Raw genomic sequence first — 22397 nt, forward strand, 5'->3', positions numbered from 1 at the left:
CCTGCAGTGAAGGAAAGTCTTAAGGGTTCAACAAGGGCGGGGCTTAAACTGCGTTGGGAAGCCACAGGGAAGATGACCGAATGGATAGAGACAGAAAGCTAGAAGGAGAGAAAATGAATTAAGTCACTACTTTGATATTTCATATTATCGTGTCCCTTTCTCCGTCAGGGGACTCAGACGCTTACAAGGGTAATGGGGACTCAACCCGAGCATCTCCTGTGGACAGCTAACCTACCCGTCCCGCCCCCCCAGGAGTAGTACACGTAAGATGAGTCCGCCTTAATTTCTTCTCTGCTTGCCCTTTTCCTCTCCTTCACTGACACGTTCTCCTTTCATCCCCAAAAGTGATTATTCCTCAAATTCAGCCCTTGGTCTTCCTTGTTCTTGTTCTGTTCTGCAAATTGTTCGATCTTCACGTACAGGCGTGGTGCAACACACAAATCGGCCCCAAATTCGCTCCTCAGTTTTACTTCGTGTTTACACTTGAATGTCCCAGTCACCTCAATCCAACAAATGTAAAACGAATCCTAGCACCAGAAACAGCTCTTCCCAGACTGGCTAAAACCTCAGATCGGCTAGGACTTGTATTAAATAGATTTCAAGCAGGACGGACCACAGTTGCAAACACTCGCTTAACAGAAGAATGGGGGATATTATCATGTTTGCATGTGAATATGTTTTCACTCTCACATAAGTGGGATTTGCATAATTTACGCAATATAAATGTGCACATATCTCCAGCAACTTCTGGTATGATCACTGTTTTGGGGCAGAATCCATTATTATAGACATTCTCAAATATATATTACAGCAATAAAAATTATATGAACTATTTGACATATAAAATTGGGGGAGGACTACTTCATAGCAACTTGCCCTCTTGTAAATGAGCATCTCTAGTTGATGTTCAAAATAATTGTACAATTCCTGCATTCATTCAAAGCAAGCCCTGATCTAATTGGGTCCAGAAACAGAGCTGTTCTGATTTATTTACTTATTTTTATCATGATATAATTCACATAACATAAAAGTCATCCCTTTGAAGTGTACAATAGGGGCGCCTGGCTGGCTCAGTCGGTTAAGCGTCTGACTTTGGCTCAGGTCATGATCTCACGACATCCTGCGTCGGGCTCTGTGCTGACAGCTCAGAGCCTGGAGCCTGCTTTGGATTTTGTGTCTCCCTCTCTCTCTGCCCCTCCCCTGCTCACACTCTGTCTCTCAATAATAAATGAATGAATGTTAAAAAAAATTTTTTAAAGTGTAACAATAAAGTGATTTTTGGTATATTTACAAAGTTGAGCAATCATCAGCACTAATTCTAAATCATTTTCACTACCCCCAAGAGAAACCCTGTCCCTGATAGTGTATTCCCCCACCCTCTGGCAACACTAATCTGCTGTCTGTCTGGATGGATTTGCCTATTCTGTACATTTCATATAAATGGTATCATGCAATATGTAACCTTTTGTGTCTGACTTACTTCACATAGCGTAATGTTTTCAAGGTTTGTCCATGTTGTAGCATGTGTCAGTTCTCCATTCCTTTTTATGGCCAAATAACATATGGATACACAACCTTTTGTTTATACAGTGGTCAGTTGATAAACATGGGGGTTATTTTCACTTTGAGATTATTGTGAATTATGCTGCTGTGAACATTCCTGTACAAGTTTTTGTGTGGATGTATGTTTTCAATTCTCTTTGCTATATACCTAGCAGTAGAATGGCTGGATTAAAAAAAAAAAAAAAAAAAGAATTTCTGGATCATAGGATAACTCTATGTTTAGCTTTCTGCAGAACTGCAAAATTCTTTTTCAAAGAAGCTGTACCACTTTACATTCCCACTAGCAGCATGTAAGGGTTCCAATTTTTCCACATTCTCACCAACATTTGTTACTGTCTTTTTTATTATAGCCATTCTAGTGGCCAGGAATGGTATTTCATTGTGGTTTTTGATTTGCATTCCCCTGATGACTACAGATATTGAGCACCTTTTCATGTGCTTATTGGCCATAGTATATCTTTGGAGAAGTGTCTTTTCAAGTCTTTCATCCATTTCTTAATTGGGTTGACTTTTTATTGCTAAGTTGTAAGAATTCTCTACGAATTCTAGAGACAAGTCGCTTATCAGCTATATGATTTGTAAATATTTTCTCCCATTCTATGCATTGTCTTTCCACTTTCTTGATGGTGTCCTTTCAGACCTTTTTTTTTTTTTTTTTATCCTGGAAGGTGTTGGAATTTGTCAAAAGCTTTCTCTGTCTATTGAGATGATCATGTGATTTTTTTTCTTCTATTAATACGGTTAATTTTCAGATGTTGAACCAACATTGCATCCCTGGAATAAATCCTACTTGGTCATGGTATTTAATCCTTTTTGATATAATGCTGGATTTGGCTTCCTAGTGTTTTGTGGGGGATTTTTGCATCTATATTCATAAGGGATATTGGTCTATAGTTCTTTCTTCTTGTGATATCTTTGCCTCATTTAGGTATCAGGATAATACTTTCCTCATAGTTGGGGAGTGTTCCCCTATTTTTTGGAAGAGTTTGTGAAAGAGTAGTGTTAATACTTTTTAAAATGTTTGGTAGGATTTATCAATGAATCCATTTAGTCCTGGGCTTTTCTTTGTGGAATGTTTTTTATTCCTATTTTAATCTCTTTACTTGTTGTAAGTCTATTCAGATTTTCTATTTCTTCTTAAATCAGTTATGATAGTATGTGCCTTTCTATGAATTTGTCTATTTCACGTAGGTTATCTAATTTTTTGGCATACAATTGTATATAGTATTCCCTTGCACTCCTTTTAATTTTTGTGAAGTCAGTAGTAATGACCCTTCTTTCATTCTTGATTTTAGTAATTTGAATCTTCTTATTCTAATTTATTTTTAATTCCCAAGTTTACATATTCAATATACTCTTGTTAAAATACAAATATGCAGATAAAACTAGGGTCTTGGTTGGCACCCACAACTCCAAACCCTCCACAGAGGTAACCCCATTATCAGTTTGGTGTAGCATAGTTACTATGCAGCATAATTACATAGTTAAGCTAGTGTATTAGTTTTTTATTGCTGCATAACAAATTACCATAAACTTAGTAGCAGCCCTAAACAACACCAATTAATTATGTCACATTTTCTATGAGTCAGAAGTCCAGACACAGTTTAGCTGGGTCTCAGCTCAGGGTCTCACCAAGTTGAACTTAAGGTATTTGTGGGGGCTGTTGTCCTCATCTGAAGCTCTGTGTTTTTTTCCAAGCTCAGTAGTTGTTGGCAGAATTCAGTTCCTTACAGTTGCAGGACTAAGGTCCCTGCCGTCTTGCTGGCTGTCAACCAGGAGACTTTTTCAGCTTCTAGAGCCTACCTGCCATTCTCTGCCACAAGGAGTTTACTCCTTCAAATCCAACAGGAGAGAACTTCTTTGGCTTCAAATCTTTCCAGCTTCTGTCACTGCCCTCTAGACCCAGATTGGAAGAGTTAGAGTTATTGAGTCAGGCCCACCCAGGGTCAATCTCCCTTTTGATGAACTCACAGTGAACTGATTAGGAACCTTAATTACATTTTTGCTATATAACATAACCTCATTGAAGGAATGATACCCTACCATATTCATAAGATCTGCTCTTATAAAACTTATAGGGCACGTACACGATGGGATAGAAATCTTTGGATCCATCTTAGAATTTGGCCTCCCAGAATTGGCGGTAAAAACTGTCTAAATAAGCAATAGAAGTCATCGAGAAGGCCTTTTATAACCAATACAAATTGTTGGAAAATGTGAGACGCTCATGGTTGGCCATTAGTAATAATCTTGGTTCCGTGGCAGAAACATCTTTCAATGGGGCACCTGGGTGGCTCAGCTAGTTAAGCGTTCAACTCGATTTTAGCTCAGGTCATGATATCACTATTGTGAGACTGAGCCCCACGTCAGGCTCCACATTGTAAGTGCAGAACCTGCTTGGGATTCTCTCTCTACCTCTCTCTCTGCCTCTCCCCTGTTCTCTCTTTTTCTCTCTTAAAAATAAATAAATGGGCGCCTGGGTGGCTCAGTCAGTTAAGCGTCCAACTCTTGGTTTTGGCTCAGGTCATGATCTCATGGTTCATGAGTTCGAGCCCTGCATGAGGCTCTTTGCTGTCAGCACAGAGCCCGCTTCAGATCCTCTGTTCCCCTTCCTCTCTGCCCCTCCCCTGCTTGGGCTGTCTCTCAACTTGCCATATATCTTTTGTTTAGGCCTTCAGAGCAAACTTTGCCCAACATCTATCAATCTGCCTTTCCCTTCTGACTTCCTTAGGTCAAGGGTTGGCTTCTCTCTCCATCCATGACTGTAAAGTTTAAAGCCCCATTAAATTGGCCTCCTTCTCTGCTTCTTGTGTAGACTTGGGCACACTGAAGCAGAAATAATATTTTGTGGATTGAGTAACCAGGTGATCACCCCTATTCAGTAGGTCTAACCTCTGGGCCCCAAGTCTTCAGGGGCGGAGCTTAGTGTGTAGAGCTGTAGGTCACCATTAGGAGGAGCTCTCCCCAGGCCCCGGTTCCGCTTCCTTTGTGTCTCCGAACCGCTCTCTCTCGAAGTCATCTCTATGGTTTCCGTTGTAGTTTATCCGGAATAGGCGGAGCTTCCGGTTCCGGTGGGGCTGTCTGTAGCGAAGGAGATGGCGGCGACAGCAGCGGAGGCCGTGGCCTCGGGCTCTGGAGAACCCCGGGAAGAAGCTGAAGCCCCCGGCCCAGCCTGGGATGAGTCCCAACTGCGCAATTATAGCTTCCCGACCCGGCCCATCCCGCGTCTGAGTCAGAGCGACCCCCGGGCGGAGGAACTAATCGAGAATGAGGTAGGGGGCGGGGCCCCGCCCGAAGGGGGAGGGGGAAGGGACCAGGTTGAGAAGAGAGGTCAAAGGTGAATGGTGATGGATGTGGGGGACTGGCTGGGCTGTCGCCTAGGACCTAAGGGAAGGTGGAGAGGGAGGCGAGGAGACATGGGCCTTAAGGGGTTCGCGCTTGTTCACAGTAGAAATTATTTTGAAGTGGGAAAGTTTTTGGAGTCATGAGACAACAATGCACCAAATTCTTGGGATGACTTCATTTGTTCTTTTTCACTTGGTTTTTCCACTTAGGAGCCTGTGGTGCTGACAGACACAAATCTTGTGTATCCTGCTCTGAAATGGGACCTTGAATATCTGCAGGAGAACATTGGCAACGGAGACTTCTCTGTGTACAGTGCCAGCACCCACAAGTTTTTGTACTACGATGAGAAGAAGATGGCTAATTTCCAGAACTTTAAGCCCAAGTCCAACAGGGAGGAAATGAAATTTCATGAGTTTGTTGAGAAACTGCAGGATATACAGCAGCAAGGAGGGGAAGAGAGGTAAGTTCCCAGATCATGATTTCCCACTGAATCTGGGGCATCCATTTTCCTTTCTTGTAGCTGCTTGAGCATATAGAGGAGTTGGACGAGTTCTCTAGCTTGAGAGATGAGAGAATTTATTAGATTTGAATTGGAACTCTGAAGTTCTTCGTCGTCTTTACAAGTGGGAGAGTTGCCTGGAAGGGTCAGATAGGTGAACAAAGCGAGTGAAATTGTTTAGATGAAAACTACAGTGAAGTTGAATGCATATGCCCTGTTCATAGTGAGAAGTCATTACTTGACTCTTGTTTCTATTTGGGAGTGCAGTTTCAGGGTTTGCCAGATACTCTGATTTTTCAAGAAAAGCCAGAAATCAAGATTTTTACGTAAATGTTTGTGTTTTGTTGTTGTTTTTTTTTGACTTTTAAATGTGAGCAACTAATTCACATTTTTGTTTTTTGTATATGTTTTTATGTTAAATTTTTTTTATTAAGTTTATTTTTGGAGAGAGAGAAAGAGCATGTGTGCACACATGCTGGGGATGGCCAGAGAGAGAGTGAGAGAATCCCAAGCAGGCTCCGTGCTGTCAGTGCAGAGCCCAGCACGGGGCTCAAATGCAGGAACCGTGAGATCATGACCTGAGCCAAAACCAAGAGTCAGGTGCTTATAACTGACTGAGCCACCTAGGTGCCCCTAATTCAAATTATTAAAAATGCTGCAGCGGGGGGAGGGGGGTTGGGACAAGCAAAAACAACTCAATTGGATTTAGCCCTGAGATTGCCAGTTTGTATTCTGTGTCCTAAAATATTGGGCTGGCTGGGGACTGTTGAAACTGGAACGTTTTATAGATTTTCATGATTCTGGGGTGAAGGATATCAGGATCCACTAGATTAGGGAAGATCAGATTCAATGGGGGAGGGGTTGATACAGATTTTCATATTGTACTAGAGATAGCAAACACAAGACACAGAAGTGACTCTTTCTCCTCTTATTCTAATATGCGAAACGAAGACAGTCTCTGAGGTAGGTCCCAGACAGAATTCAGTTCCATGCTATAACATTTTTTCTAGGAATTGTTGTCACTGAGTATGTCATGGTGAATGATCATCTCTGTCGCCCACTTGGTATCCAGCTCTGGGTTTCTTTTTAGTCTCCTGCCTCAATTCTTTTCCTGACTCTTTGTTAGCAGCATATGGCTGAGTGAATGGATTCAAAATATCTTTTTTTTTTTTTTTTTTTTTTTTTTGGCTTCCTGATACTTTGCAGTTATCTTAATGATAGAACTTTAACCAAAAAGAGTTTCCAAGATCTCAACCATGATTGATCTGTTCTTTATGTCTTACAAAGGCTGCTGTACCTGAATCATCTTGTACATTAGTTTCTTCAGATTTAACATAGTGTGTACATGTGCGTGCATACATCCACACATACCCCAACGTTTGGAGAGAGGGCGTTTAAGTGGTGCTGGAGTGTAATTCCACTAAATGAACATTTGTACTGGAAGGAGCTTGAAATTAGACACATGTGCACACATGCTGGGGAGGGGCAGAGAGAGAGTGAGAATCCCAAGCAGGCTCCTTGCTCTCAGTGCAGAGCCCAGCGCGGGGCTCATACGGAGGAACCGTGAGATCGTGACCTGAGCCGAAACCAAGAGTCAGGTGCTTATAACCGACTGAGCCACCTAGGTGCCCCTAATTCAAATTTTTAAAATTAGACACTTTAAGTTTCTTACTTCCCTTAGGGGGAGCAGTTTGCCTAAGTATAAGCTATGAGTGTAGTCTGTACTTTATGGGTGATTCAAGGAAAATTTCTTTCTTTGTGCAAGTTCTGCCATACCAGCTGACTTTATCACCAATCAACTCCATTGTGTAATTGTACGGGTTGTTAAGGTTCTAGGAATTCTGAGATTCCTCTTTGAGCTCTTTTGACCATTTACTGTTCAGCTATAATAGGAATTGCTTGGATTCACATTTGGTGAGTGTTCTGCCTCTTTCAAAGTTACTTGGCAAAATTTCTATATGCATATATATTTTATAATCTCTGGAGAGAGTCTGAAGGTTACATTCGAGTCTTGAGGGTTCCTTGTCCCCCAAAAGATCGCTAGTGTTTACAACTTGTCAAGATTTCTAGTTAATATTGTCTTAAACACCCTGGTTCTAGGCACTGAGAAACCTTTGAGCCTTTTTTTTTTTTTTAAGTTTTTTTTAAGTTAATTTATTTATTTTGAGAGACAGAGACAAAGAGTGGCGGGGAGAGGGGCAGTGAGAGAGGAGGAGTGAGAATCCTAAGCAGCACAGAGCCCGACATGTAGCTCATGTCCTGAGCCAAAACCGAGTTGGACGCTTAATCCACTGAGCCACCCAGGCACCCAATGTGCCTTTTGAAGTAATGGTCTCAGGACTAGGATGGGGCTTTTGCATTTTGTCTTCATGTTTGCCCCTTTATTAATATTTCTTGTGGGGCTTGATCAAGTGTGTCTGGGTTTTCATATCCCTTAAGTAACTTCTGATCTTCCACAGTGTATTAGGAGCCCTGGGTCTGCAGAAAACCTGATGAGGCCTTCAGCTATAGAAGGCTACTACAGAGAGGTGGCTCAGTTAGTTAAGATAAACTAGGGTTCAAGCCAGAGTCAATGACTTGAAACAGCAAAGGTTTATTTAGCTTTATAACAACAATAGTCATGCTGCATTTCCATCCACACTTCATGTCGAGGTTCTGCTCTTACGTCTTCTTTTTTCAGTTTGGGACCCAGATTGCCCCAGCAGCTACTATCTGAAACCTTGTAGTTGTTTAGCAGAGAGAAAGGGATGTGGTGGTAGTGTATGCTCGTTCTTCAGATTACAGTATGGAAGCAACACAAGTCATTTTTGCGGACATTTAGTTGGTCAGAGTAAGTTAAATAAGCAAGCTTGGCTTCAAGAGGGGTACAGAAGAATTAACTCTCCCACGGGGAGGGAACTAGCTCTTGGTGAACAGTAATACGATTTACCATAATGGCCATCCAGGGCCAAAGAGGATGTCTCAGGCCCAGAGAGTCTGTGGAACAAGGCTGATTAATCATTCTAGACTCTGTGAGTAGGCTTTGAGGAATCTATGCAATTCTGTGTGTATGTGCATTTTTATGGAAACCTTCCTTAGATTCTTAGATTTATGCTGTGACCCACCAAGGGTTGAGAATCACTTCTTAAGGGCTCCTGGCTGGCTCAGTTGGTAGAGCACGCAACTCTTGTGAATTCAAGCCTCACATTGGGCATAGAGCTTACTTTAAAAAAAAGAATCACTTCTTTGAAATAGAAGTTTGGTGTTGAACAGAGCTCAGAGAAGGATAGGCAAGGATTCAGTTTTCAGAGAATCTGTCTTGGTTAAGATTTGCATGACTGCAGCTGTTCTGTGGGAGGTGCAGGTGTGGATTTGGATTTCCAGGTGTGGAGAAGCCATGCCAAGGGACTGTGTACGTGCACTAATGGGATCTTCTTCTCGGGGAACATAGGTTGTATCTGCAGCAAACGCTCAATGACACCGTGGGCAGGAAGATTGTCATGGACTTCTTGGGTTTTAACTGGAACTGGATTAATAAACAACAGGGAAAGCGTGGCTGGGGACAGCTGACATCCAACCTGCTGCTCATTGGCATGGAAGGTAAGAAATCTTTCAGAAAGCAGCATAGCTTAGAGTCGTACAAACCTGATTTCAAGGCCTGTCTTCACCAGTCATTTCCTTTATGACTTTGAACGAGTCACTTAACTTTCTTAAACTTCAGTCTTCTTACCTGTAAAAGGAACATGATAATATTTTATAAATAACTCTAAAGATTCAATGAGATGATGTATGTTAAGCAAGTAAGCTTGTTTCATGCACTGGAAAAAGAAAATGAGTTCTTTTCCCTTCCTCAGTTGCTTCACGAGTGTGTACATTCAGATATTAGGGATCTTCCTGAAAAGGTTGCTGTTCTCTATTTGATCTGTCTATATTCAGAAGATTTTTATCCCAGTAGAAGAGGCAAGCTTATTTTTTCAATATAAATTGAACCTTATCTTTTGAATGTTAATATATTTATGGAACTAAATTCAAACGTATAAACAGGTGTGTAATGATAAATTTCTATTCCACTCCTGTTTCCCAGCCTCTTGTGTTGCTCCCTGGAGACATCTGCATGTTATTAGTTGCTTGTGTATCCTGCTAGCTGATTTTATGCATACACAAGCAAATATGTGAATACGTTCTTTTATTTTCTTACTCATTTGAATAAAAGGAGAAGCCTTTGAACTCCAGTCAGAAGAAGGAGAGCTGCTTACTGGCTGGGGTCGTTGTCTCATTCTTATTTTTATTTCTGGCACTAGCTGAAGGCCAGGCCCATAGTAGGTATTTAGTAAATGGTGAATAATTTGTATTGAACAAGGAAGTAATTATTTGTTGTCCTTCACCACTGGGCTCTGAAGTCTCTTCTCCTCCTTTGATTGTCCTTTCTTCAGTTTTGGATTCTTTGCTGCCAGTATTAATAAAGATTTCTAGCATTGCAGCTTATGGATTGTATCCTTAACCTGCCCCTTTGAAAGCAACTCTTGACTGACCTGGCAGGAGCCAGTTGTAGTTTACTTAACTAGGAGTTTTGCTGCTGCCTTCTTGTCCTTTGGTAGAGTCCACAGAAGCGGATCCCTCAGGTAGAGATGAGAGAACAAATCTTTGACGATGCACATGAACTCTCAGCATGTCAGAGGGCGACTGTCTTGGCCCACCCAGGCTGACCTGGGGAGTGTTTTCTAACCTTCATGCTCTGCAGAGGACCCCTCAGCTCCCAAGGATTGTGCAAAGAATAAACAACAGATGAGGTCCCAGTTGCAAAAGAGTAGATGGAGCATATATACACTAAGGCAGAAGTAATTCAAGGTGGCATTTTATTTTATTTTATTTTATTATTTTTTATTTTTATTTTTTGAGAGAGAGAGAGAGAGAGAGAGAGAGCGAGCGCACAAGTGAAGGAGGAACAGAGAGAGAGGGAGACACAGAATCTGAAACAGGCTCCAGGCTCTGAGCTGTCAGCGCAGATTCCGATGTGGGGCTCAAACCCAAAAAATGTGAGATAGTGACCTGAGCTGAAGTTGGACACTCAACCAACTGAGCCACCCAGTGCCACAAGTTGGCATTTAAAATTATTAGCCTTAGGGGCGCCTGGGTGGCTCAGTCGGTTGAGCGTCTGACTTCGGCTCAGGTCATGATCTCACAGTTTGTGGGTTCGAACCCCGCAGCAGGCTCTGTGCTGACTGCTTGCTCAGAGCCTGGAGCCTGTTTCAGATTCTGTGTCTCCTCTCTGTTTCTCCTCTCCGTCCCTCCCCTGCTCACACTTTGTCTCACTCTGTTTCTCCAAAGTAAGTATAAAAAATAAAATAAAATAAAATAAAGTTATTAGCCTTGTAACAATTACACAACACTCTTCAGGAATCCGATATACTCTCCCGATTCCTTTATGAGAATTAACCGCCCCACTGTTGCTCTAAGAAGTGTTGCATCCCGTAGGTGTGTTGAAGTGGGAGCAAAGATTGAGAATCTTTGAGATCCAGAAGAGCTACTCCAGGCAAATACATACTCATACAACTTGGAATGACCGGTTAATCCCATCAAAGAAGTTATGTGTGTGTTGTTGATGCCAGTCATTTCGGTTGTTTCTAACTCTTGAATTAGAATTCGGTTGTTTGCTACTCTTGAATTCTTACCATAGTCAAGAAAGGTACTAGTATGCACAGTATATTACTTTGCCAGACTTGTGAGTATTATCTTGATGCGCTGCTGCTTCTAGTAAGGACAGAAGCATCATTTATGAAAGTTTGCTTTGCTCCAATTTATGGTGAACTCTTAGCCAGTGATGGTTTCTAAACAACTTACTACCCACTGAAAGTGCAACACCTAATTTGCTGAGAGTTGTAATTGCAGTCTCCCTGATTCTGCTTGAAATTTTGATTGGGAACCCTTAGCTGAGAGGGCAGACTGGGTTTCTCCAGCATTGGGCCTTGTGTTTCAGCCTATGCAGTAGAGCCAATGCTTTGAATAAGACCTGTCTTTCCTCCCACAGGAAATGTGACACCTGCTCACTATGATGAGCAGCAGAACTTCTTTGCCCAGATAAAAGGCTACAAGCGATGCATTTTATTCCCTCCGGATCAGTTTGAATGCCTGTACCCATATCCTGTTCATCACCCATGTGACAGACAGAGCCAGGTGAGCTTGTGTGGTCTGAGGAGGGTATAGGACTCCTTTGGGATACAAGGTTGGCATGTTTTTCCCCTTCCCCATGGATAAACTCAGGATAATTTTACAGTATAGTTCACATCATCCAGGCCCCTGTGGTGATCCCAAATGTATATAAGGATAAACAGTCCTGTTGCAATTCTGGAGGGCAAACTCCATCACTGATGCTGTGGACTCTGGTTACCCTGTTTGAATGTGTATGTCTCCACTGGGTTTAATAATTGTTTTCTGTTGTCGTGGATGCTTGTTCTTTTTGATAAGGAGAAGGGTGAATAGAATTGAGATATATCACTTACTGTCTTTCCTGCATCTAAAAGAAGTATATGGTTGATTTTATGGCCAACCAGAGAGGTCCTCTCCTTTCTTGAGAAAACTGCCTAGCCACTTAATGTAGGAGTTTTTGCTGGCTAGAACGTGTGTGTGGGAGAAAGTTTCAGAAAGTCTGGTTGAAGGATGCATCCTTAATTCCTCATATTGGCAGGCCATGAGTAGGTTTTCTGACTTGCAAACTGTGGTGATTGGCTTCTGATCTCAGGAGCACTGAGGCCCAGGATTCTTTATCACTTAATCTTTGAGCATGGCCTGTCATAACATTGTTTTTTGAGAGAGAGAGAGAGAATGTGTTTAATGTTTGTATGATATCTTCCGTCAGGTATGAATTCTAAACACATCTTTTTTCTTAAAGCCATCTTTTTTTTTTTTTTTTTTTTTGACTACCAAACTAGTACATCATAGTTAATAATAAAGATTCGGTGATTGACTGATTTTTTTTTTTTTTCTTTCTCTTGAACCTCTCAGGTGGACTTTGACAATCCTGACTACGAGAGGTTCCCCAATTTCCAGAACGTGGTTGGTTATGAAACAGTGGTTGGCCCTGGTGATGTTCTTTACATCCCAATGTACTGGTGAGGAGGGGGCTAGGACTGGGGGCTTCTTGGGAGCTTTCTTTCCCATTCCCTGGAAAACTGTATCTTGTCCCTTCTGAGTTGTGGCAGGATTGGTCTTCTTTGATCTACAGGAAGGTTGGCATATCCAGATGTGAGCGTACTGAACATGGAGGAAATGACAACCCTCCCTGTCTCTAGGACAAGATGACAATTCCTCAGGTCAAAAGAGATCCCAGAGGCTTGAGGCTGGAGAAACTGTTCTTGGCTCTTTTGTATTTGGAGACTGAACACCACTGCCTCTGGTCCCGGGTGTGTTTCACAGAATAAGTGTAACGATAACGTCCTTGTTATTTGCCCTAGCTGGAATTTACCACTTTTTTCCATTCCTCTCTCTAAAGAATATTGGTGGCAAACAGGAGCATGTTTATTTTCTTGCAGGTGGCATCACATAGAGTCATTACTAAATGGGGGGATTACCATCACTGTGAACTTCTGGTATAAGGTGAATATGGGTTTTTTCCCCCTAGATGGGATTGGGGTGAGGTAGGTGTAATAAATGATTTGGGGGCAGGGTGGGGAGGTTCGCTATCTCTGCAAGTGACTCCCAGGTCTTTGGGGAGATGAAGAGGGATGGGATTGAACTGGGCTTCTTAAAAGGGAAGAAGCTTCTAGAACGGTGGGTTACACTGAAGCCTGCTGCTAAAGGCATTTCCTGAGCTGCTGCTTCCTTTGCAGGGGGCCCCCACCCCTAAGAGAATTGAATATCCTCTCAAAGCCCATCAGAAAGTGGCCATAATGAGAAACATTGAGAAGATGCTTGGAGAGGCCTTGGGGAACCCACAAGAGGTATGTGGCTGCCCCAAGGTGGCACTCCTGTGGCCCAGTGGGCAGAGTGACCAAGAAAAGTCAGGATTGGTGTCACGTTCTCCATAGCTCCTCTGTTTCAGTGTCTGGTGTCCTTTCTCTCCATAGAGGTTATGGGTGTGTTCAGAAAATCTTTGTTTTCTGGTGAGAGCTGGGCTTGACTGGTGGATCAATTATAATCTGTTCCATGCTAGTGGTAATGTTCCCCGTGGGGCTTGTGTGCCAGCTGGGGACCCCTGAGGGGATTCTTCTGGAACGGAAAGCGAGCAGTAAAGCATCTCCTCACATTCTCCCAGCTGTGCCAAGGCTGCTCTAGGTAATGTTGAGACCTGCTTCCCACACAGGTGTGCCAGTGGCCCATTGGGTACCCAGGGGAGGTATTTGTAATGCTCTTGCCTTCTTCCTGTGGATAGCCTCAGCATGCAGAGGACCTGTGGGATTGGGAGGTGGCACCAGCCCCAATTGCAGGTGACCGTTTCAGGATACAGAGGCATTTAACCTTCTTAAATCATATTTAAGAAACATGCAGGCACTCTTGGGTGGCTCCTCTGACCTGTTAGTTTGGTGCTGCTTATAAGGTATTGTGAGAGGGAAAGTATTACAAGATGGACCCAGAGGAGGGGACCATGTCCTGGAATATTTTCCAGGAAGAGAGTAGGTTAGAGGGTTTTAAAGATTGAAAGCCTTGTCCCTGCCCTTGGCTGGACATCGAATGCCTCCAGACACACCACGTCTGGTTCCAGGGCCAGGGGACAGGCAGTTCTGACTGGCTCCTCATGTCTCTTCACAGGTGGGGCCCTTGTTGAACACAATGATCAAGGGTCGATACAACTAGCCTGCCAGGAGTCGAGGCCTCCTGCCAGGTGACTGCTAGCCCGTCCACACCGCTTCATTGATGAGGACAGGAGACTCCAGGCGCTAGTATTGCACGCTGCACTTAATGGACTGGACTCTTGCCATGGCCCTGGAGGCAGGTGTTTGGGGCAAGGCAGGGTGGTTGGCACTCCACTCCCATTTGGAGGGACTTCTTGCCCTTGCCTCTGTGCCCCAGCATCTTCCCTCTCTGCCCCCTAAGGTCCTGCATTCAGTGTGTGGAGTCCCAGCTTCTGGTTGTCATCACATCTGTGTGTGTCAGTCTGTCACCCTCAGGATGTGTGTGCGTGTGTGTGCATGCACACGCATGTATGTATCTGTTTCTTGCTTTCTCCTGGGTCAGGATGGCGCTGCTGGCTCTCAGCCCTGTCTCCTGCAACCTCAGTGCCTCAGCCTGAGAGAGAGGAGATGGTCTTGGACGCCCACCACACCTGGGCTGCAGGGCCAGAGCTCTCCTGACCATCGGGTCAGTCTGCCTCCTTCCAGTTTTCGCAGAGTCAGGCTCTAGGCTGGGTGGGAATGGCCACCGGGACTCTTCGTGGGGAAAGTGAGAGGGAGGTTTGCCTCTATGAGCCTAGGTAGGCTTCCTGTGAGAGAATTAGACAAGGTTCTGACTCGGACCTTTAAGCTCAAGCCATACATAGAAAACAGCCTTGGGATATGAGAACCAAGGATTATGTATAAGTTCCAAATTGCAGACACATACAGCTTCTCTCTTTCAGCACCAGCTCTTGGCTCCCTGTGCTGAGTACCAAGGGAGTCCTCCTGTAGTGGCTTCTCTAGGTTCTAGGGGTATAAGCCTCTGTGGATGTGTGTGTGGTGTGTGTGTGCATGCGTGTGTGTGTCCACACTGGCCTGCCTCTCTGCTTACCAGGTTTCTCCACTGCTTAACCTTGTCCAGTGGGACAGACAGTGTGAGCCCCAGGGAAGTACCGCCTGACCTAGCCTAAAGCTTTTACACTTAGTTTTAGCCATTGGACACTCTTCGGGTCTCATTGCAAACTGCCTGAGGCTGACTGGCTAGAGCGTCCAGGCCCTGTGACCCTCATTCCCCAGGCCACATCCTCTTCTGCAGTCCTTCCTGGCTGAGTAGATGAAATGGGGTCAAGCTTAGGCAGCTAACTTGCCACTGTCATCCACCTCAGGGCAAGGACAAAAATGTAGCCTTGCCTCTTAAAGCCAGCGCCTCTGCCAGACCCCACTGTAATGTTCCACAAACACTCTTGAAAGTCAGGGCAACCGATGGAGCACAGAAGTGGAATTTTTTTTTTTTTCCTGTTCATTGTTACTTGTGGGAACCCGTGTCAGGGCCGCAGCTTATAGCTGGGCACTGCACCACTTGAAGGGCCATCAGTCACATGACTCAGTGGAACTGGGGCCCCTGCAATTGGGCAGTGTGGTGGCCCTGTGTCTTCTCACCTCCAGTCCCATCTCCATGCCCCTTCTTCCTGGAAGGAAAGAGGAGCTGGAGTTGGAAAACTGATTTTATCCACCCCCCCCCCCCCTTTTTTTTTTTTTTGGCCAAAGGTTTACTTTCAGTGTCTGAGCTGTGGCTCTAAGTCCTGAAGCTCAGTTTACAGTTACAGCGCACTGATGGACTGAGAGGGTGTGTGTATGTGTGTGTGCATCTGTGTATGTATTTTGGGGAGGGGCGTCTATTTGTAGTGCCCCATTCTGGGGTTCTCTGATGCAGTGTGGGTGTGCAAACACGGTACCTTCTCAAGTGTAGTTCTTTCAAATATAGCCAATGCTGGAAAATATGATTGCAGTGATCTCCATCCCTCTATCTCTTTTGGGAAAGAGGAGCGCAGCAAAGAAAATAAGGCAGACAGATGATAAACTTGACCACAGTCAAACTTTGAAAGATTATTTTCATTCTCCTTAGCAGGTCTGCTGCATTCCTGGCTCAGCCCTCAAAGATGAGGGTGACGTACGGCAGGAGGCATGTGCCACTCAGCTGGTCCTTGCTGGGTGCTGTGCTGACACAGGTCTGACCTAAGGCTACCAAGGGGGAGGATCCTTTATAGGATTGGTCCTGATCCATGGATAATATAATAGTGACCCTGATAGTTAGACACCTGCCTAGTGCTCTTATCTTGTTCCTCACTATCCTGCAAGGTGGGTATTCTCATTTCACAGCTAAAGAGATGGGTTCAGAGCAGTTTCAGTGATTAATGGCAGTAAGGATTTAAACCTAGTGCTATTTGGCTGCAAACCCCCTGCTCCCTTTCCACCAAATTGTTGGTTCTCCTACCTTTCCTCCTCCTCTACACTACAAGCCATCCTCGGATCTCACCCCGCTGTGCAGTGCCCAAGAGGATGCATGAGATACAGCTCAGGGTAAAAGCTCTTCTGGGCTCCAGCTAAAGACCTCTTGGGAAAACTACTGGGAAGCCCTGTTCTGAGTGCAGAGTGCTGGGAGGAGCTGTGGGGAAATGGAATTCTAGACCCTAGTGCATTATTTGTGTGTCCTTGAATGGGCCCCATAATTTCTCCCAGCACACGTCTGCACCTATGAGATTGAAGATTCAGTTCTAGATAATAACTAAGAACATTGATTCATGTTCTGCTGCTTCCCTTTCCCCCAAGGAAGAGATCTAGGCTCCTTCCCTCACTTACCTAGATTAGGGCTGTTCGGGCTCAAATTCTACTTGCAGCTGAGGAAACTTACTGGCTCTGTTGCTTACTCCTGTGCTGGCCAGCAGTGTAGAGGCAGACACCAAGGGAAGGTAGGCCTTTGGGCCTGAATGGAGGTCAGCCATATTGCAGGCTCCCATTTTTATACCAGCAGGTACACAGGAAACTACTCTTTTGTGAAGTCAAATATTTGTTGGGGGGTTGGAGTTCGGGGGAGGGAGGGGGGGCTGTTCTGGGCATCAGTTGAGCAGATGCCCAGGATGCCTGGGGGAGACCAGCTTCCCGTACAAATCAGAGCTCTAAATTACAAGGTTTTTACCAACGCGAACAGTTGGGGGAAGTCGTCTGCTCTCATTTGCGTAATGGTTTCTGTCACTGGTGATTAGACACAGGATGAAGGAAAAGAAATTTGACAATTAGGAATGAGCGATCATTAATCTGAATCTGTTAGGAGACAGAGAGGGGAAGGATCCTTATCGGTGGGCCAGCCCAGTGTGGGGAGGCCCTCCCTCTGCCCCCACCAGAGACTCTTGGGCCACATACCCTTTCCTTGTTTCCACAAGCCGACTGAGCTGATATTTCTTGACAGGCTAGGTGGGCCCAGTCCCCAGCCTGAGGTGGATACAGGAATGGACACGTATAGGCACGAGCCATCAGAGAGAGAGAGATGGGTGTCAATTGCAAGTGACAGGGCAAAGGATAATGACAGAATAGTTGTGACATGCTTGCTGTTTGTGGAAAAATTTTTTAATTCAACACCCCAGATACCCTTCTTGTGACAAGTATTTGTTATATTCTAACACTACAGGGTGTGGAGAAAACCTAGTTTTTATCCTGTAGGAGCTTCTACTTAGTTGGAGGGGAAACCACATGAAACAACTAGCGGTTATGAAGCCATGAATCGTGCGCCCTGTGAGGACAAGATGAGAGATTGTTGAGAGATGAGGAAGATCAGTAGAGAGCAAACCTCTGGGCTCCCCAAGGAGTAATGTTGATTCTTCCCAGTCAGTTCAGCCGTAGTAGTTGCATGGAGGGCACTGAGGCCCCACCCAGATACGTGAACAGGTAATGAGATCACCTCCAGTGGGCTGAGTTGTAAGGTGTGGAGATTCCCAACCTGGATCTTCCCAGGTCTCTGTGGTACCTGTGTTCATTCTTCCTCTGTCTTCAAACTTCAGGGACTGTATTAATTTGCACTAGTTGGTATTTGTTCCTCAGTTTTGTGACTTGTATGTGGTGGGTTCCTTAGATTAGAAGCTCCCTCATAGATTGGGGAAAAGGGTGGTTCCTTGTCTCCTGTCAGAATGTGAACTTCACAGACAGGACTGTTTCTCTTCCTCGATAAGTTCCCTACCTCTGTGGCTTCTACCCTTCCAGATCGGATGCAGAGTTTAGTAGGGCTGCAGGGAATGGCCCTCAGTGACTAGTTTTACGCAAATAGGATGGATGCCGGGGTGCACTGAGAAGTGGCTCATGGGGTTCCAGGGGCCCTGGCCTTTCAAGCCTGTTCTTGTCCTTCCCTGGGACCTTCGGTGCTCATTCTCCAGTCCCTGCTGACTTCTCTGGTGTCCTCTCAAGCTTCCTGCATTGAAGAGATGTTCCAGTTTCCCTTTTCAGGGCTCCTCCAGTTTCTCCTACTCAGCCTCCCTCTGTCCAGTCTCCACCAAGAGCCTTTTTCCTGAACGGGCGTTGCCCTCTCTTCAAAAGCCACGTCCATGGCTGCAAGTGTTGGGATAGAGTTTCTCTAGGATCCCTCTCCCTGGGATCAGCCCTGAGCATGTTTGAGTCATCTTCTCTTCTGACCTGCAGTTAGTCTGTTTGTTCTGTGCCTACACTGCCCACGTAGCATTCCTTTGTTTGCTCTGTATAGCCTGTTTAGCTTTTCTAACTCTGGTGGCTCTTCTGCTAGTCTTCAGCCGTCTGTTTAATCCTCACAGGTCTTGGGGTCCTTAGTGGAGACTGAGCACTTTTGGTGCGTTTTTAGGGGACGAGGCCGTAGACACTAGCAACTGTGAGGCCTGAGGATCTATGGCCAGTGGTGCCTCCAAAGATGGGTGAGGGGAGGGTACCCAGAGTCTTGGATAACGGAGAATCATGAGGAGGGATTGGGTGGGAGAATCCCCAGGAGTGGGGCCAGGCCTGGCAAGCCAGGGTGGAAGAAGCAGAGTTTTGTGTTTCCATCTGAATGCATCTGTGTGCCTTACGGTCCAGCAAGCAGTTCAGGGATTGTGGTCATCTTGTGGATGTCTCCTGGTCTGTGGTGTCTTTGGCGATGCTCTGAGTCACCAAGTTTGGCTGATCTCCGCATTTCAGCGCTTGCTGGGACGGAAATAGCATGTTGAGTAATTTTGTGTCTGGAGCGAAGGTCTTAGATGAGACAAGCCACGGAAGCTGGGATAGCAGGTGAGGGACCAGTGGTCAGCTTACCCAGATTGTCTTTCCACTCCTCCAAGTGTTTAGGCACAAAAACTGATTAAAGAAGTGAAAAAAACTAGGCCTTGCCTTCTTTCCCACCCGAAGTCTGGGTTTTAGGTAGTATTTTGGGAAGGGGCATGTGTCTTTACCTTCCAATAGAAGCAACCTAGCATAGTGTTTTAAAGCATGGATTTTGGAGTCAGATGTGTTTGGTTCTGGTTCAGATTTCTAGCTTTGCCACTTATCAGCCAGGTTTGACCTTGTTGATTGACTTTACCTCTCTGAGCCTCAGTTTCCTCAATTACAATAATATGTGTGGGGGGCGAGGGGAAGTGTTGAAAATATCTACCTCAGGGTTGTTGGATTAACTGAAACGATGTTTGTAAAGCTTTAGCACGTACCTGGCAAGCACTTAATAAATGGCTGTGGTGGTGGTGGTTACGTTTATTATGTGACTTATTCAGAAACTTTATTTCAGTGATTTGTGAGCAGATTTCCAGTGATTTTTTTTTTCCTCTCTCAAGAAAACCATAGGAAAGAACAAGGAACATGCCCTGGAGACACCCACATCGAGTCGCAGGCAGACAGAAGGGCTTTGGTACCCAAACCTGTCCTAGAAGGAGGGAAACAGGGAAATGCCTGATGCCTTCTGTCTAGACAGCCAGACTTTACCACTCTCAACACCAGCCCAAGGCCAGGGTGAGAAGTCATCAGGTATGAGCTCTCCTTACGCTATGTGAGGAGTGAGGGCATCTGAAAGAGTTTCCATCACCCCTGTAGAAGCTCTTGCCAGTTTCCTACTGTGAGACACCAAGGCAGTCAAGTCTGACCTCCTTGGTTCAGTTTTATTTCATGCCCTGCACTGTATTTAAATTATATGTGTATTAAGATAGCTCTGGGGTAGAGTGGCTTTTAGAAGAGAATCCAGAAAAATATCAGACTAGAATCTTAACAGCTACCATTTGTGGAGTGCCCTGGAGCATTTCTGTTCCAGACCCGGTGCTAGTTTGTGCCTGTGTGCTCTCAGTTCAGTGGGGGCACCAACCAGGCAGTTAACATTACAGATGTGCAAAGGAGAAGCTAGGTGTTCACAGCAGGCTTCCTGCAGGAAGTAACATAGGCTAAGCCGATATCTAGAAGTTAACCAGAGGTTGGGGAGTAGCAAAAGGCATACCTTTCTTCTCTGGCTTCTCTCCCAGTTCCCAAACAAACCCTCTGCTCCTCCATGTTTAAGGGTTCTGTTAATAACACCTAGAAAGGAGCCAGGTGATGGACCCTAAAAGAAGAAACCCTTTGGTTAGCCACAGAAATCTTTGGAAATTATTTTGGTGGCTGGTCCAAGTTTGTCCTGGAGTACAGATGGATTGGACTTGCTCCCTTGTAACCTTTCCACTGTCCTCTTTCTCAGAAATCTGTCTGCATTCTGGCCTCTGGAGCCACTCTGCCACGCTACTTGGAAGAGATGCTGGATACTCAGAAGTCAGCCCGAGGTATATTCTGGCTGCCTGGAATTCTCAGCTTCTTCCACACTGACATCCTCCTGATTTCTTAGGTTTTGTCTCCCACTATGAGCCGCTCCCTTCCTCCCCACTATGAGCTGAGCCTCTCTGTAGTGCCCCCTCTGTAGCCACACACAACCTCTTGCCTCTAACCTTGGTCCCCAGCCCCATGGGTGAAGAAGACCCCTCTCTAGCTTGTGCCAAGTCATTCCTGGACTATAGGCCATTCTGTAGTCGCTTTGCATTCACCTCTTCACTTCTAGATTTCTTTGGCTCCGGGCCCTGAAAGCCTTCTCTTTGGTCCTTAAGGGCAGCTCTACTCCTTAACCCAAAATGTAAGCTATATCTGGGCTAGGTTTTTATTACCTCTCCAATATAAAGTGTATAATGCAACATAGGGTAGTGATTGAGAATGAGGGCTCTGCATACCTGACTTTGAATCCTAGATCTGTCATTCTATATGACCTTGGGCAAAATGACAGACTGCTTGTAATTCCTTTATATATATGGGGATAACTACTACGTTGTCAAGGCTGTATGAAATACGGTTTGTAAAGAAAGGCTTAGCAGAGTGACTATTTGATAGCAAGCCTCAGCCCTTCTGTCTTTCAAAGGCTTCACCTCTTCCTCATCTAGCTTTCCAACAGGTCCTGCTTCCAGTCTCAGGGTAAGTCTAGTTGTCAACTCATGAGCAGAGCAGAGATACGAACTTTCCTGCTTATGTTATGAGTCCCTGCCCCTTCTCGGTGACCTGATTCACAGGACCCTATCACACCACCATCACTGGGAAATGGTCTTCCAGAATCTCTCTTCTATAATATTAAAACAATGGCAGTGACAGTAGAAAACGTCAGAACTGCTGCCAAGGGGTAAGAGGCACTGAAGGTGTGTGCAAGCTGGAGGCATAACAGGCAGGGACTTTGAGGCAAGGAGATTGGTGCAGAGGCCACCATACTAGTTGAAAGGCAGCAGGACCATGGACTTTAAGGTTCCCTCTAAGTTTTCAAATAGCTTTTGACAGTGGTGTTTGAGCAACATCCTACCCACTTTATAGTCAGGGTGGTCCTTGATCTCACAAGGGTTTGTGTGATGTCTTAATAAGAATAGAGGCATTAGATGTGCCTCCCGGGTTTGAAATCCCTATTTGCTGCTTCCCGCTTCCATCCTTAGCTGAGTTGAGGGTTCTTGGTCTTGGCTGCTTCACCTGTGAGGGCTGGGAAATAGCACGTGGCTTGCAGTATTGTTGCACGAGTACGTGGGAATGTTGTAAAAATACCCAGTTCAGTGTGGGCACTTAGGAAGTGGTTTATTATGAAGACCCGAGTGTCTTTGAACAGTGTTCAGTTAGTATTTGGAGAGAAGGAAACTGCTGGCAGCAGGGCCTTTTGGATCCTACTGACTCAGGATACCACGCCTGAAGCAGAATCTCACAGGAGATGGCTTGGTGGAAGAGCAAATGGAGAAGATCATAAAGCTTTGGAAGAGCCTGAATGTCTGTGAGAGGAAGGGCTGGGGACAAAGGTGGTTTTGCCAGGATGGGGTCTTGGGGAACAGAAGCAGAGACCTAAGCTCTAGTTTACCACCTAATTCCCAGAAGGAGAGAGGAAATGGGACAGGAGAGTATCTGTGGAG

The 22397-nt window shown here is 45.1% G+C and overlaps 1 protein-coding gene across 2 annotated transcripts; it reads left to right on the plus strand.

Moving 5' to 3' along the window:
- Nucleotides 1-36: 36 nt before the first annotated feature.
- Nucleotides 37-19707, plus strand: HIF1AN (hypoxia inducible factor 1 subunit alpha inhibitor). Of its 2 annotated transcripts, XM_043597267.1 has the most exons (9): nt 38-263; nt 4603-4835; nt 5118-5368; nt 8838-8986; nt 11415-11560; nt 12389-12495; nt 12916-12979; nt 13213-13323; nt 14132-19707. In XM_043597267.1, the coding sequence occupies exons 2-9, from the start codon at nt 4659-4661 to the stop codon at nt 14174-14176; spliced, it is 1050 nt and encodes a 349-aa protein (XP_043453202.1). In that variant the 5' UTR covers nt 38-263; nt 4603-4658; the 3' UTR covers nt 14177-19707. The 2 variants fall into 2 exon arrangements, with proteins under 2 accessions (XP_043453204.1, XP_043453202.1); XM_043597269.1 differs by lacking the exons at nt 12916-12979; nt 13213-13323; nt 14132-19707 and adding an exon at nt 12609-12890 and having other exon boundaries at nt 37-263.
- Nucleotides 19708-22397: the final 2690 nt, after the last annotated feature.

This window comes from Prionailurus bengalensis, chromosome D2 (assembly GCF_016509475.1).
Source record: "Prionailurus bengalensis isolate Pbe53 chromosome D2, Fcat_Pben_1.1_paternal_pri, whole genome shotgun sequence".
Lineage (NCBI taxonomy): Eukaryota > Metazoa > Chordata > Mammalia > Carnivora > Felidae > Prionailurus > Prionailurus bengalensis.

Bases quoted from the DNA above. Each gene is read 5' to 3' on its own strand.
- HIF1AN (XM_043597267.1), top strand. From the start codon at position 4,659: ATGGCGGCGACAGCAGCGGAGGCCGTGGCCTCGGGCTCTGGAGAACCC. The intron at 4,836-5,117 runs GTAGGGGGCGGG...TTTTCCACTTAG, and splicing joins AGGAACTAATCGAGAATGAG to GAGCCTGTGGTGCTGACAGA. The intron at 12,980-13,212 runs GTGAATATGGGT...CTTCCTTTGCAG, and splicing joins CTGTGAACTTCTGGTATAAG to GGGGCCCCCACCCCTAAGAG.